Source organism: Lissotriton vulgaris, chromosome 4_1, assembly GCF_964263255.1.
Source record: "Lissotriton vulgaris chromosome 4_1, aLisVul1.2, whole genome shotgun sequence".
NCBI classification, from domain to species: Eukaryota; Metazoa; Chordata; class Amphibia; order Caudata; family Salamandridae; genus Lissotriton; species Lissotriton vulgaris.
In genome coordinates this window covers 479,097,974-479,114,165 of record NC_141691.1, presented here as the reverse complement: position 1 = coordinate 479,114,165, position 16,192 = coordinate 479,097,974, and the positions used below count along the sequence as shown (strand labels likewise).

The window sequence follows — 16,192 nt, the reverse complement described above, 5'->3', positions numbered from 1 at the left end:
AAACTGCTCGGCTGCCCCACTCTCACCCCAGGGGGTGCCAGCCGAGCGGTTTGCCGGGGCCGGTTTCGGTTCTCAGTCTGGCCCTGGATCCCACCTCCCGCCCAGCCCCTTGAGACCCTGCGAGGATTAGTTGCGTCCTATAAGAACCTTGATTGATTGATTAGGGTCCACAGTATCCCTTTAAGTCAGATTAGCTGCCAGGTGGCTGTTGGGTTGGAGTATAAATTGTCATGGAGAGGTATGTGGTTAGATAAAGAGTGGAATGCTGTTACGCTCTCTAGCTATATGGTGCCCCTGGACTATATGAGATGTGTGTGCTTAGTTCTGATTCATTCATTCTGGTTAATTGTTGTGGTTGTTTGTTATTACGTTTGCCACTGTTATGAGCCAACGAATGGCAATATCTGAGCTGGGTTTGGTGTGCGCTCAGTGTAAAGTGTTAGGTCGGACGTGGTGTACAGTTTTGTTGTGGTCGTTCTACTGTGCAAAGCAACATCCAAGTAAGTACCTATGGCATCCATTTGGTTCTGTGCTCACGTGCAGCCTTGTCCAAGGTGCAGTTCTGGAAGATGATATTTATGTCATGAGTGTTCATGCGAGCTCGTTGATAACCTATTACATAGATTATCTGAGATGTGTTGGATCGGAATGCAGGGTACTATCTAATGTATTTTGTCGGGTTCTCGTGTTGTGTTGTTTGGATGGGGGTTGTATTTGAATCAACCTATGAGCCTGGGTTCAGATGATATGCAACTTGCGCTCCCAGTAATTACTGTCTGTGCAGAGAGCAAATGTATAGTTACTAGTAGGTGCAAATTTACACTTAATTTCAAATTGTAGAGCTCAGAATAGGGGTTTACATACAAATTGCACAAGTATTCACCTGGTCCTCGCCAGGAAAACTAGAAATTAGCACTACTGGCCTCCAAGATTTTTGGCAGCCTTTACCTGGAGAAAATCAGGGTAAACAGGTGCGGAATGAGCATTTTTTTTCTCGCTTAAATCCTATTTTGGTGCAAAAGGGAGTTTGCACTGCATAAATATATATACCACCACACATATATATATTCAGTATCTGCACCTTATTGATTACATGGAAGGGGGTTTGCTTTATTTTACTGTTAATGTGGCATCTGAATGTTCTGTCCACTCTAGTCTGCCAGAAGGAGGGCTATTCCACAAAGAAAAGCACATGACAGAAAGCTAAAAGAAGCACTGCCACTGATACACAGATTCATTACAAGCCATAGGCCAGGCTAATGACAGTAAACAGCAAGCAGGCACTGCCGTCAAAGCATGGAAATCCACGGTGCAGGATAAAATGTGCCTCTCAAGGCTGATCCCTGCCAATCACCCTCCCTCTCTCCCTACCCTGAGTACAGTTCACGAGTGGACATGACACTAATCCGCATTGCAACTGTTGCAGTAGCTCAGCTCAATTTTCTCTGTCTAGAAGGATTTATTTTCTTTTTCTTAGACAAAGTGTGGTTGCCTTGAGAGTGTCTTCTCTACAGCCGATATCAAAATAGCCTGAAACAGGACGCAATTTCATTTTACAAGATGCTGCCATGATGATCACCCAAAGCCCAAGTCATTCCACACCAATCCCAGACTAACACCCCCGTCTGCTTCCCCTATGAATCCCAGGGCAGTCCACCAGTCAAATACCTCATCCCAAGGACCATGAAACTGGCATCGTGTATGATCAGTGGACTCACATAGAATCAGTGACCTCGAACAGTAAATAAGGACCTCCCTCCCCCTGGTACGGTTCCTCCACCTAAACCATCTGGTGAGCTGCCTGTCACCTTCTCCCATCGACTTCCCAATGGGTAGTCCTGAATATCTCTGAAGCAGGCTTTAATGTGATCCCACAGATGTGCTGTGGGTAGAAGTCCTTCAGGTAGTGAGTGTGGGCAGGATGTTGGTACTTTCTAGCATGTTCATAAATGAGGGCAAGGGCTGAATGGCCTTTGGGGGGTGTGCGAGGTCTGACCCCAGTTACCCCCCACCACCTTCGAGCAGGTAAAATGCAGACTGGTGGGCAACCACAAACCTTTTCTGTCTGGATTACAGTTTTCAGATATCGAGGCCTGAAAACCAACCAGGAACGATTGGATTTTAGATATAAAAATAAAAATATCTGTCCGGAAAACAGGGCAGACCATTCAAGAGCTGTATATTTTGGTCACATGAGCAGTTCTGATAAGGATCAGTGTGTGGACATGAGAGAGAGAGAGACAGCAAGAGATTTGCTCCTTGTAGTGTCTGCACAGGCCAAATAAGGCACATAATAGACAACGGGCTTCACAAAGGCCCTTCAAAGTCGAAGGAAAGGTAACACGTACACTTGAAAGAGCGTACTATTTTTGCCACACTGCATGCCTTACTTATTTGGAAATGTGGCATGTTCACACTTTAGGAATAAATGTCTTAACTCATTGATCTGCACAAAGAATGTACACAATGCGTTGGAGCATGGGTACTCACGAACATTTTCCCAAGGGACATACAAAGTTTGGTATGTTAATCCCAGCTTCCCCACTTTACAAACTTGTGTGATTCTAGGCAATGGTTTTAATTAACTTTCTCTCCATTTTCCTTTAGTACCACATATAAGAGGACCTTGAAATACACGACTTCAGGATGTGTGCCGTACAGAACCTTCTACTTTATTTGATTTAATAAAGTATAACGTTGTTCATGTATAATAGGAACATAGGCCACCCTAAGAGTGCACATAACTGATTTGCTTCTTAGTTCTCCAATGCCATTATTGTCAGTGTGGGGGAAAGAATGAATGTTTCTAAATTCATATTTTAAAACTGTCACTTGAAAAATACTTCTCAATTCACCGATATAACCTGATATACTAAGGTGAAATGGTTGCGCATGTTACTGAAATACACTTTTTGAATTTTGAAGAGACCTTATCATATTTTTACACTTTTCCTGCAAGATGGCTTTGCAAATGAAGGTGTTTTTAAAGTTAAATGGTGCAGGACAACCTAGTTACTTCCTTTCTTTAACTTCAATTAACCTTTGAAGAAAGGCTTACCTGGACACCAAACATCTTTTAATGTCAGTGCTGAGTCGAGTGAACAGCAACCCAATACTGCTGTTCATAAGGGGGCCACATTTAAAGGTCCGTTCTTTGAGTATCACTGCTATAGATTAAAAGCATGCCCACTCTGGCTGCTCAGCATATTCGGAATCTATGAAAGGCTAAGTGGCATCTCCCTCCTCCATCCTCATTGGCCTGCGAGAAAACTCCCTAAACATGTAGCTCAATGAGGCCAAGCTAATAGCAGCTGTGCACTATTCAAATGTTGATATGATAGTATTATACAACATTTCTAAGAATGAAAATGTAGTTTGGCCTCATGTTTCTTGTATGTTATCTGTATTGCTTGCATGGTCCACCCTGTAATTCGTAGGACCGCTAAGTATGCCACTTGTAGATATACCTGCCACTGCACATAAACTGGTGACGTGGATAAAGACCTGGAAAGGTCCATTCGACAGGATCTATTTTTGAAGCAGGGTTTTGGATGAATTAAGATGGTCCCAGGAGGCGCAGGAGTGTAAACCGCTACCACCCTTACCTCTTTTAATGACTCGCACAAGCGCTGTTTTCCCTGCATTTTCCAGGCCGATGACAAGAAGTGTCACTTTCCTGTTGAAAACAAAAGGCCCAAATTAGTTTGGAGTCAAATTGCAAGCGATGGCATGTGCGGTATTCTACATTACATACATCACGTTTACCAGGGAAAAGTGGAATACAGCGATGGACATTAGTCAATGTTATTTCAAGCAAATTTTAATTTTTTAACAAACACAATTAATTACGATAACCCCCTGTTGCACTTTAAAATACCAGTGTCCGCTGTGAAAAGCCCACTTACCTTAGATTTACCCTGTGTGGACCCCAACTCCCCTATTTACTCACTCAGAGCTTGCTGCCCTGTTGTGTGGCTCAGTTCCGCCCCTTCCTATGATCCCAGCCCAGAACTTGACTGCAGCGGCCCATACTTAAGGGTGAAGGGGCCCGCCCTTCACTCTTTTGCAAACCATAAGAGTGCCTGTCAGGCTAAGCAAAGGTCAGCATGACAGACACTCTTCATGGTCGAGTCAGGCAGCAAGGCTCTGTTAATGCGCTGAATGCAGAGCGCCTGGCAGCCTGAGCCAAACTTTTCCGGGTTGAAGATTTCACAACCCTGAGGGTGTGACCTCTTCAACCCAGCTAAGCCCCTTAAAGTTCTCCCCACATGACAAAGTGGTGCATCTCACCCCAAAACCTAAAATTATCCATCGAAGATACAAAACTTTGAGAGACATCTTATGCTCTAGTTTTCTACCTTTAAGAAAGAGAGATGATACTTGGTTGCAACAAAAACCCAGGTGTTTCTACAAATATGCACAGTGCAACATGTGCGATTTAGCAATTAATGGCTTAAAAGAATTCAGGTACAACACGGCCCATCACTTACCAAATCCGTGAATTTTTGAATTGCGAGTCCAAGTTCATAGTGTATTGTATCATATGCCCATGCGATTTAATCTACATTGGAAATTATCAAGCTGAAATAATTTATTCAGCCCGTATACTACAGGTAATCATTTTTCCTAATAGGTCTCTAGAACGGAGCTGCATTTCAAATAATCATATATAACCAAATTAATATGGGCATGTCAAATCAAATCAAATATAAGCTTTATTTCGGTTTTTTAGTTTAAAACCATAAAAGCAGCAAAAAGAAATACATACATGTATAAAGAAATCAACAGTTCATTACAATGTTGAGAAAAAAAAAAACGGATATTTAAAGCAAACTAAAACCAATCTAGTGCAAAATAAAAACGCATGGGAGACAGAGTCCCCTTTCACCAAGTGTTATAGTTCAATGCTCTGGGGCCAGGGTAAAAATCAAACAAGTCCCAAATAGAAATAGGGCCATCTCCAATTTTGGGCTGGGAAAATCTTAAAAATGGAACAATGTTCCTGTGTTTGAATTTGATTAGTATCAGGTCTCCCGGAATGTCTTTGGGCAACATCCCTAGCCATCCCACCCTCCTGACGCTCAGGATTCCGCCATCTAGGTCAGGTGGCAGCGGTCTGTTGTTATTGAGCCAAAAGATGGCTTTATTCAGCAGATCCTGTCTTGTTTCATGTTTGTCCTGACTAAGTTCAGGGACCCCGGAGAGAACAGTCACATAGGGGGCGGCTTCAGGGGGTAAATTCATTCGGTGTCTTTTTTCTTGAGGGACCCTAGGGGCTTTGAGAGGGAGGCGAGTGGGCTTAGAAGTAACTTTACTGCCGCTTAGGATGGGTGTGCTGAGAGAGGGATCAATTGTTCGTTCTTTCCTGTGTTCGATGGACTTGGGGTTCACAAGGTTAGTAGAGAGCGTAGGACGAGAGGGAATGACAGTATTTACAGGTGATGGTAAAATCCTTTGTACTAATTTTTCAACATCAGACAACCTATTTCCCAGATCCTTAATTTTTGAGAGCAGAGGTGATAAAGCCGCATTTAACAGTCGCTCAATATGGGCCAGTAGGGTCGATTGGAAGGGGGAAACAGAGTCATTTGATGTGATCACCGTCTTAAGTGGCGTTGGTACGCTTGGGTTGACGGAGGAAAAAGAGGGGCTACAACACATTCGGGCGGCATTTGGTGGGGTAACCTCATTGTTCCTTTTGCTGACTGGTTCCCGACACGGTGTATCAGATTGAGGCAGGATTATTTCAGGGGCCTGGGGAGTGCAGTTTATGAGATCCATATCTCTGTCCACTGTAGGGGAAGTAGAAATATCAGGGGCATAGTTTGTACCACACAAGGCATTCAGTTCTTCCCAAACAGACATAGTAGTTGAGTTACAAAAAGGGCCCCAAAACGTCACTAAACAAATCACAACGCAAAAGAAAAGGGTAAAGTGTCTCTATACCTCATCCTTTGATGGGGCCAAGTGGGGTGGCCCATCCCGTCCTCCTCAGGTCCTCTGAGGGCCACAGAAAGCCCGCCCTTTGCCCGGGCTTAGCCCCGGGCGCTGACCCGCGCGCGTTCCCGCGACGCAGGGACTCGCGCTGTCCTTTAGCGCACCTCCGGGGGCGGGACAGGAAGCACGCCTTCCAAGGCGCAAGAGGTGTTGGGGGATGTAGTCCCCGATCTGCCGCCTCGCCGCGTCCGTCCAAAGCGGCAGGCAGCAGGGAGCCTGGAGAATGCTGCAGCAGGGCAGCGCTGGGGCTGCGAGGGTCCGTAGCCCTGCTGGGATGACCCTCCCAGGTAAGTGAATCGTCTGCAGTCATCAAGCGGTCTCCCGGAGCCTCAGCGACCGGCGTTCAACCTGCCGCCATGTTCCTCGTGGCTCCACCCCCAAACAACACCCACCTCCTGTTTGTTCCCCCTGTGCTGGTCCCCGGTCCGCCTTGGCTTGTGCCGTTTGTGCGGAGGGACAGGAAGCACCGGCACACCTGGGCATGTCATCCTTTCAGGCCTATAGACTCAGAAGTTATGGAGGAACAGTGAGTTTAGAAAAACATTGACTATATCAAGGCCAACTTTTTTACTTATAAAATTAATACAAGTATTGCATTTCCACGCTACAAACAACTTTCTAGAGTTTCATGGCAAGATGATTGAGAGTTTGTCTCATTTTTAGGTCTCGCCTTTTCCATTCCGAAGGAATGGTAAATGGAGAGAATTCAAGTGCTCAAAATACTTGTGAAACCAAGGGCTTTTTGGTGCGTTTTTCTTCGAGTTCACGTGGCCACAGGCACGCGCTTTTGAGCCATAAACTTTCACGGCCATCTGTTCCCCAGCTCCAGCACCTCCCCTCTCTCTCCCCGCACACAGCCTTACTTGGATTTCTCCTCCCCCTCCCCATCCGGCTTCCCTTCACGCGCCTGCCACACTTCTCCTCCCCTCGTTAGCATTTCCGCCCCCCCACCAGGCTCTCCCGCCCCCATCCGGCTTCCCTCCGTTATTCAGTCTCTCGCCCTTTTCTGTCTTGTATTATTTACGAACTAGCGCTCATTTAAGTTTTTTTCTCTCCTTTAATGTTTATTTCCTGCATTATTTTAACAGCTCGACCTAAAACTTCTTTTTACGAAACTTTCTCCAACATGTCCACAGCTCACACCAATCCATTCCGAAGGTGTTAGCTGCTGGCCAATTACAGAGGGAAACGTCAACCAATCACAGAGTAGCTTTCTTGTTTACCTAACGCCCACTTCATGGGCCGCCGCGCACATATGTTTGAACACAGGCGCCAAGCTTTGCTTCAGCACTGCACCCCCTTGTTGTATTTTACATTTACTGATTCTGTAGCCAGAGGCTGCGCTCGGCAGAACGCCACCTCCTAACCAGGGAAGTGCAAGAGCACACGTCCTCCTCTATGCTGTTTGCTGACCCTGCTAACGTGGCACGCCATGACTTTGAGTGCAGCTGCTTTGCTTTAGACGCTTGCGGGAGACAGAGCTTCATCGAACTGTCACTTAACTTAGTCGCCGCCTGGGCTTGTTCTACAATGTGCAGCCTCTGCTCCCTCACTCTGTGCACAAGACTGGTAACCTCTAGCGGCAGTATTACTCTCTATGATCTATTGAACACCAAGTACTTCGCAAAATAAAAGGGATGGGTGAGGGGTTGTAGCCGTCCGGCGAGTACATCACAATCCCACAGCTTCAGGTGGTCAAGGCTGCTTTTTTGTGGTCTTGCAGGATTGATAATCATTAGTTTCCTTGTTTGGTTGTCGTATAAGAATAGGTCACCAGAGACAAGTAAACTTAGTCCTTGCGCTGCAACCGTTCCTTAAAGAATCCTGAGACTTTTGAGTCCCTTGCACGCATTGGCCACGCAATATCAGTGATCTTCACCACCATTATGTATGCTTTTTTCATTTTCTCACTCCTTGATCTTATTATCAAACACGATAATGTGAAACTGATTATCACCTTATTCAGAAAGGAAATACTTTGCTCAAATACCACACAAACCCTGATAAAAGGCTACCCTGTGGGTAGTTTAACAGGCCTCAACTCAGTTGCATAAACATTTTTCAGTTTTACATTATGTCTTCTTGGTTATAAATAGGGTAACAAAAATGCTTTTAACACTTTTTTTATTATAACTTTATGGCATGCCTCACAGCAGCCAAGCTGCTCTTGAACATAGCTTACACACATTGCCAAAGCCAATAGCTCTGGCAAAAACGTACCATTGCCATTATAAATTACAATCACTTTTATTTAAGTATTAATTATTTAAAAAAATTAAAAGCCATTGTTATTTGTAATATCAATACATCTAAGTCACGTCAATACAAAACATGTGGCATTACAAATGCTAAAAGTGTCGCATTTGCTAAAGTTAAAAGTATTGGCATTGTAAATCACAAAACATAAATATAAAATGTCATTTACAAAACCAATAGCTCCAACTTTCCTACTGCGAGACCTATTGGCAACGCCAGTGCTTGTTCAATTTTCTGTTGATTGACAGGCCACCCCGTACTGTACCGTTCCGTCAGCTGAATAGGATGCGTTTGACTCTGATCCCATCAGAAAAGGTATAAACAGGCCTTTTCTCTTCTCTAAAAATCGGGGGCACTTACCTTTTCCCTTCTTTTTTATTTTTAGTCTCCTCATTGCATGTTGTTTCTGTTCTGCTCTACAACTTCATATTCTTTTTCTTGGCATCCATCCTACACACTCATTTCGATTCCTGTTCACCTAACAACATTTTTCACGAGCACATTTTTCAATATAAGAGAACATCACCACTGGTTTTCTTTTTGGGTGATCTGGTAACAACTGTCCATTCTACAAGCTTCCTTGCACAAGAGCAAAAGTTAAATGGATGACAGAAACCAGATTGTTTATCATTATATTTCTTGTTTGCAGCCTTGAGGAAGTTACTTCTTAGTAACGAAACACGTGTCGGCTGCCCACTGTATTCCTTATTGGGAAATTTGTACAGAAGAATCCCTACTGTCAAGTCTTGTGAACATGTACCAACAATTTTTTGGGATGCATCAATCTGTATACAAAAAAAATGACATTAAATTAAGAAAGATATTTTTCTGTCTTGGATGTTCTCTTCATGCTATCATCTTCTGGACTATGTACTTTTGATCATTGTCAATCTTGATTCTTTAATAAAGTCAAGATAGGATCATTTCTCTCATAGAAGCACATGCTCCTATGAATGACGAATATTTCAGTGCCGAGGTATCACTGTTTGACTAGACTATTTTGTCTGATCTCTTGGGATTTTGACAGTAGTCGACATCCGTGGTAGTGGGATGTTACAGTTACCTTGAAAGGCACCATCACCTCATTTGAAACAAAAATATCCTTTTAGGACTACTATAGTAAATTTGGGAAATTACAATCCCACACATTGGATTGGTTGTGCGACAGTCTATGCCACCACTACTGACTATACTTTATTGTAACGTATCAGGACATGCTGTACACAAAAAGGCTCCTTATTTAATATTATTTTCCTTAATGCACTGCAACGTCTGAGCCACGTGGTGCAGAGAGGCCAGGCAAGTTTGTTTATTCATTGAATTTTTGGGGAAATTAGAATCCTAGCACGATGCAATGTTCCCTTTTTGAGAGGCATAAGCATGTTTGCGAGTGCACCTTTCTCCTCTGCTGTGTGTGGAATCACACTTGTAACCAGGACTGCATGTTTTGAGGGGCCTGTCCCACAGTAATTACATCAAAGGACCAGGTATGGAGTTCCTTATGGCAATAGGGTATCATTTAGCACACTATGGTGAGATTTTAAACAGGCATATCAGGTTTTGGGGTGGATTTGTTATGATTAGGGTTCTCTGCTTCAAGCAGTATTTGGAAAGATTGGAGAGTACCACATTTTGAAGTCCATGATGGTAAATAAATGAAAGTAATTAAAATACAGTTTTACAGTTGGGCTTGGGGATTGATTTAAGGGAATATTTTGTTAATAAAAAGAACAGCATATTAATCCAGAAACAAATTAGGAACTGTTAAAATTTAAATGTATCCTAACTGGGGACTTAAAGTAGGCCCTTTGAGAATCTGGGGAAACTGACAAATGATAGATGTTAAACTGCCTTTCATTAGGTTTAAAGGCAGCTCTGAACACACGTAGTTGCAGCCATGGTTACACAGACACCGGCTTGACTGGCTCATATTCTCAGCAGTCAGAGCAGTAGAGATGTGTACAATGAGCAGGACCACTGGAGTTATGTGATTGTGCAGCCGTGCCGGTTTTCGCAAAGTTATAGATTTGCTGCATTTGCCACATAATCCATCATTTGCCGCATAATCTGTAGATTTTAGGTTTAAAAGTTATTAAAAATGCAGCAACACATGTTGTCGTGAAGTGGAAGGCCCTTTGCAAAGCTGGACAGGTCACCTTCCTGTTACTTGTTGCTATATTCGGCTACTAAACTGGTACTAATGAGGGGTAACCAAAGCACATACAGTATTACCAAGTTTAAATATGACGAAATAATGATGTAATACTGTTACAGACTGTGTCACATTGTGTTGCATAATTTGCTATTTCTTGCCCCTTAATTTACTCAGTCCTGCCGCATTAATTGGCCCTCTCCTGCAGCATAATTCCAGTGGCCCTGGCAATGAGGCAGCATGAGAAGTAGTTAGAGCTTGGGCAGGCCCCTTCATGTGTGAACAAACCCGAGGTGATAGCCGTGGGCAGGCTGGGAGCACTGGCCTTATCTTTATTCGCAGGAACAGAAGTTAATCAGGCGGAAGTCCTGCCCGTGACCCGGAAGTGTTAGTCACACAAGTTGGGTCCGGATTCCCTTCTCCTGCTGTTTTCTCTTCCTCTTTCTGCACAGTGCAACTCATTCCATTTGGCTGAAGACGCACAGCGCTTAGCCACTGAAATGGTAAAGATGGCCCGACCATCTGGTGACAAAACAACCCTCATCTCTTCTGCCCATTTAGAATGCCTCGGCTGGTCATACATACAGATATATTGCTTTTCTTTCTTTCTCTCTTTCTCTTTACTAAAGTACCTCATTTACTGAGAATAGAATGGTGGAACCTAGGAGCAGGGATAAAGCGTCATGGTATAAGGCAGTTACCTAGTTAAAATAAGTTTAGGAACCTAACACAACCCTATTGGGACCAGCACTTCTAACGAGGCCGAGTATACCTTTTAGAGAAAGCAGCATGGCTGCTCCTCTTTAATTAGGAGAGCACCAACTCTTCTTAGAAGAGGCACCTTTAGCATGCAGTGCATCGTCAAAGACATGTTCCCCTGACATGCATGACATAAACACATGCTGACACATACGTCATTTGTATTGATAGAGGTTATAAAGTGCCACCTAGTGCTAAGACATGTGGCATTGTGCACACGGTTGGAGGAATAACAAAACATAAAGGGCCTTATTGTTGAGACCGTGGGTCACTATTATGCCGCCTGTGCATCAGTTTTGTGACGCACCAGCTGCATAAAAAATGTGCCATGTTGCGCCCTATTTACAAGGTGATACAAAAGGGGATGATGGACGGAGAGTCTGAGCAAATCAAACACTCACCCCCAGTCAACTGATCTGGGTTTAATCCATCACCATTCTTTAGCTCACTCCGCTACTCCAGTCAGACATGGCTGTATTCAAATCAGTCTGACTCTGTGCCTCATGGGAACAGTCTGGCCCAGAACTGCCAAAGCCATGTCTTCCCTGGACCGGAAAAAGCATCCTGGGACCGGTTTCTGGCATTTCAGCCGTCATCAGCCAGGCTAGCTTGAATCCAGTGGCAAAGTGAGCAAGGGACTCACGTCCGAGCATACCCTGCCAACTCAGAGCGAACAAAGCGATACCAAAGGGGATGATGGATGGAGTGCTTGAGCAAATCAAACACTTACCCCCGTCAACTGATCTGGGTTTAATCCATCACAATTCTTTAGCTCACTCAGCCACCCCAGTTCAGACATGGCCATATACAAATCAGTCTGACCCTGTGCCTCATGGGAACAGTCCAGCCCGAACTGCCAAGCCATGTCTTCCCTGGACCGGAAACAAGCATCCTGGGACCGGTTTCGGATTCATAATCCTCATCAGCCAGGCTATCTTGAATCCAGTGGCCAAGTGAGCAAGGGACTCATGTCTGAGCATACCCTGCCAACTTAGGGCAAACAAAGCGATACAAAAGGGGATGATGGACGGAGTGCTTGAGCAAATCAAACACTCATCCCCAGTCTGAACTGGGCTGGCGGAGTGAGCTAAAGAATGGTGATGGATTAAACCCAGATCAGTTGACTGGGGGTGAGTGTTTGATTTGCTCAAGCGCTCCGTCCATCATCCCCTTTTGTATTGCTGTGTTCGCCCTAAGTTGGCAGGGTATGCTCAGACGTGAGTCCCTTGATCACTTTGCCACTGGATTCAAGCTAGCCTGGCTGATGACGGCTGAAATGCCAGAATCCGGTCCCAGGATGCTTGTTTACGGTCCAGGGAAGAAATGGCTTTGGCAGTTCCGGCTGGACTGTTCCCATGAGGCACAGGGTCAGACTGATTTGCATATGGCCATGTTTGAACCGGGGTCGCGGAGTGAGCTAAAGAATGGTGATGGATTAAACCCAGATCAGTTGACTGGGGGGTGAGTGTTTGATTTGCTCAAGTGCTCCGTCCATCATCCCCTTATGTATCGCTTTGTTCGCCCTAGGTTGGCAGGGTATGCTCAGACGTGAGTTTGTTGCTCACTTTGCCACTGGATTAAAGCTAACCAGGCTGATGACGGCTGAAATGCCAGAAACCGGTCCCAGGATGCTTGTTTCCAGTCCAGGGAAGACATAGCTTTGGCAGTTCAGGCTGGGCTGTTTCCATGAGGCACAGTGTCAGACTTATTTGCATATGGCTATGTCTGAACTGGGTTGGCGGAATGAGCTGAAGAAATTTGATGGATTAAACCCAGATCAGTTGACTGGGGATGAGTGTTTGATTTGCTCAAGCGCTCCGTCCATCAGAATTTTGATGGATTAAACCCAGATCAGTTGACTGGGGGTGAGTGTTTGATTTGCGCAAGCGCTCCGTCCATCATCCCCTTTCGTATAGCTTTGTTCGCCCTAAGTTGGCAGGGTATGCTCAGACGTGAGTCCCTGGCTCACTTTGCCACTGGATTCAAGCTAACCTGGCTGATGACGGCTGAAATGCCAGAAACTGGTCCCAGGTTGCTTGTTTCCGGTCAAGGGAAGACATGGCTTTGGCAGTTCGGGCTGGACTGTTCCCATGATGCACAGGGCCAGACTGATTTGCATATGGCCATGTCTGAACTGGGGTGGCAGAGTGAGCTAAAGAATTGTGATGGATTAAACCCAGATCAGTTGACTGGGGGAGAGTGTTTGATTTGCTCAAGCGTCCGTCCATCATCCCCTTTTGTATCGCTTTGTTCGCCCTAAGTTGGCAGGGTATGCTCAGACGTGAGTCCCTTGCTCACTTTGCCACTGGATTCAAGCCAGCCTGGCTGATGACGGCTGAAATACCAGAAACCGGTCCCAGGATGCTTGTTTCCGGTCCAGGGAAGACATCGCTTTGGCAGTTCGGGATGGACTGTTCCCATGAGGCACAGGGTCAGACTGATTTGCATATGGCCATGTCTGAACTGGGGTGGCGGAGTGATCTAAAGAATGGTGATGGAATAAACCCAGATCAATCGACTGGGGGTGAGTGTTTGATTTGCTCAAGTGCTCCGTTCATCATCCCCTTTTGTATCGCCTTGTTCGCCCTAAGTTGGCAGGGTATGCTCAGACGTGGGTCCCTTGCTCACTTTGCCACTGGATTCAAGCTAGCCTGGCTGATGACTGCTGAAATGCCAGAAACCGGTCCCAGGATGCTTGTTTCTGGTCCAGGGAAGACATGGCTTTGGCAGTTCGGTCTGGACTGTTCCCACGAGGCACAGGGTCAGACTAATTTGCATATGGCCATGCCTTAACTGGGGTGGCGGAGTGAGTTAAAGAATGGTGATGGATTAAACCCAGATCAGTTGACTCGGGGTGAGTGTTTGAATTGCTCAAGCGCTCTGTCCATCATCCCCTTTTGTATCGCTATTTACAAAGTGACACATCTGGGCAGATGTGTCACTTTGTAAACCCATGCGCTAAATTATACCTGCGTCAGGTATAATGTATGCAGGTTGGGCGTTTCCCCAGTAAAAAGCCTCGTAAAAGAGGCGTAGTGAAATCTATAAGATTTCACTGTACAACTTCTAGGACGCTACTGCGTCAATATCTTATGCCTGCCTCACAGCAGGTGTAAGACTGATGCAGGTACTTTCACATGGGGCTAAGGACACATTGCTGGAGTTGCGTCTGTTTTCAGACACACCCCAGCAATGCGTCAGTTTTGCGCCAACAGGTATGAGTAATATTGACATATCTGTCATTCCTTGCGACAGGATGCGTCATACAGTAAATATGATGCATCCATCATGTCGCAAGGAGGGCGCAGTGAAAACGGTTGCAGCTCTGTTTTCACGCAGCAATGCAACAGTTTTCTTAAATGAGGCTCTAAAAGAGAAAGATATAAAAAATGCAAATACAAAGTGATCCCAACAATGATAGCTATCTGCTAAAATACACCTACCTCCTCCAAGTATATATTCTTTCTGAAAGGTGCGTGTACTTTACGTCATACGCCCCCTTCTTCACCGTGTTTTGGGATCCTAGGAAAGTAACTTCACCTCCCTGGCCTCAGTTTCCATATCACCTACAGTAGGAAGTCTTAGAAACAAACTGACCAAAGTCAGGTGCTGCAGAGTGGACGTTTGCATCCTTAAATCCACCTTCACTGCTAGGATAATGTGTGTATGAATCCAGCAGCGGGTCTATAAACCTTGTCACAGTGCACAACGCAAGTGTGTCAGTGTGACAGAGGTTCTTGATGGAGGTACTGTAGCAGCATAGGACTCCACACCTTTGCAGAAGTACCTTGGCAGACCAGTATATGTTATGTGTGCTGGGAAAGATGGATGTGTGGTGCACCACAGAGAGGTGGATACAGTAAGTATAGAGGGGAGTTGCTGTGCACTGGTAGCAAGCCCCAGCCTCAAAAATAGCTGTTATGGACAATGGGGCCTTCTCACTAAGTTTTTAGGTTAGCAGCGCATGCGGTTAGCAACTCGAGGGCTTCTTGGAATCAATTTGATTTCAGAAGCTCGCTTTCTGCTCCCCCTGTATTTTCCATTGGTGCGCGTCATTTTGCGTCACCAATTATGCTAAACCTGGTGTCATGATTGTCTCGGGTTTAATGGGCCCCTTGTCATTTAAAATTAATTTCACGTCCCGTCTTCTTCCTGTTAACGAATAGTAATTTGCGTTAACATAGATGGATGATTTTGTTTTATAACAATATGCATATGCAAGGTTAGGAAGCTAATAACTGAAGGCAATATTTCTCTCCATGTGTTCCCATACCTGGCTTGTTACACAGTTTGGTGCTTACTTTCCCTTCATGTTAAAGAACAGTACATGTTTCAGCACCCAGGCTATAGTGCTGCATAGCTAAATACATATAAGGTCCCAAAGGCGAGACCGATTGCATTGCAAATGCTTGTTTTTATAGCAATGACTAACCATCCCATGACATAAACATGACAATCGTGACAATATTGCATATGAGAGCCAAATGCCTGGCATAACGCCTTCTCACTTACATAGCTTTCCACTTAAGCAATCTCAATTATCAGATGGAAAAACGAAAAATCACTGGTGGCATCTGTCAGGGAAGGGTAAATTGCCTCCACACATGGAAAGAACCCGGGCGAGAAAGAAAACCACTCTCAAGCGTTTCTTCCCTGGCAGTGCCCTGCAGGCTTGGAGCGCTCGCCCTACCACGGTACACGTGTTCTTTACCTGAATCGTTTCAAAAACCACTTTAAGACGCACCTACTGAATAAACTAAACCACTTATGGCCCCTCTAGACCTTTTGATCTGCTCCTCACATGTCGCCCTTTAGCCTGCATGCGCTCTCTGTCCTTCAAACAACTACAGTTGTTGGACCTTTTGCATACTTGGCCTCTTTGTTGGCTGAAACATTCCTAGATTTCAGTACTCTTTGTTAAGCACATAAACTCATTCCATAGATATTTATGTGATCTGTTGATAATCTATCTCACTGTTTACGCTTTTATGCAAGGTGCACTGCTGCCCGTGCTGCAGGTATGACAAT

General features: G+C 45.0%; 1 protein-coding gene across 3 annotated transcripts in view; it reads right to left on the bottom strand.

Annotated features, from left to right (window-relative positions):
- Positions 1 to 16,192, bottom strand: part of ARL13A (ARF like GTPase 13A) — a 260,804-nt gene that overhangs the window by 150,150 nt on the left and 94,462 nt on the right. For all 3 annotated transcript variants that reach the window (XM_086966790.1, XM_086966792.1, XM_086966793.1), the window contains exon 3: positions 3,606 to 3,676. In XM_086966790.1, coding sequence (XP_086822916.1) covers positions 3,606 to 3,676 — 71 coding nt within the window. The remainder of the gene's footprint in view (positions 1 to 3,605; positions 3,677 to 16,192) is intronic.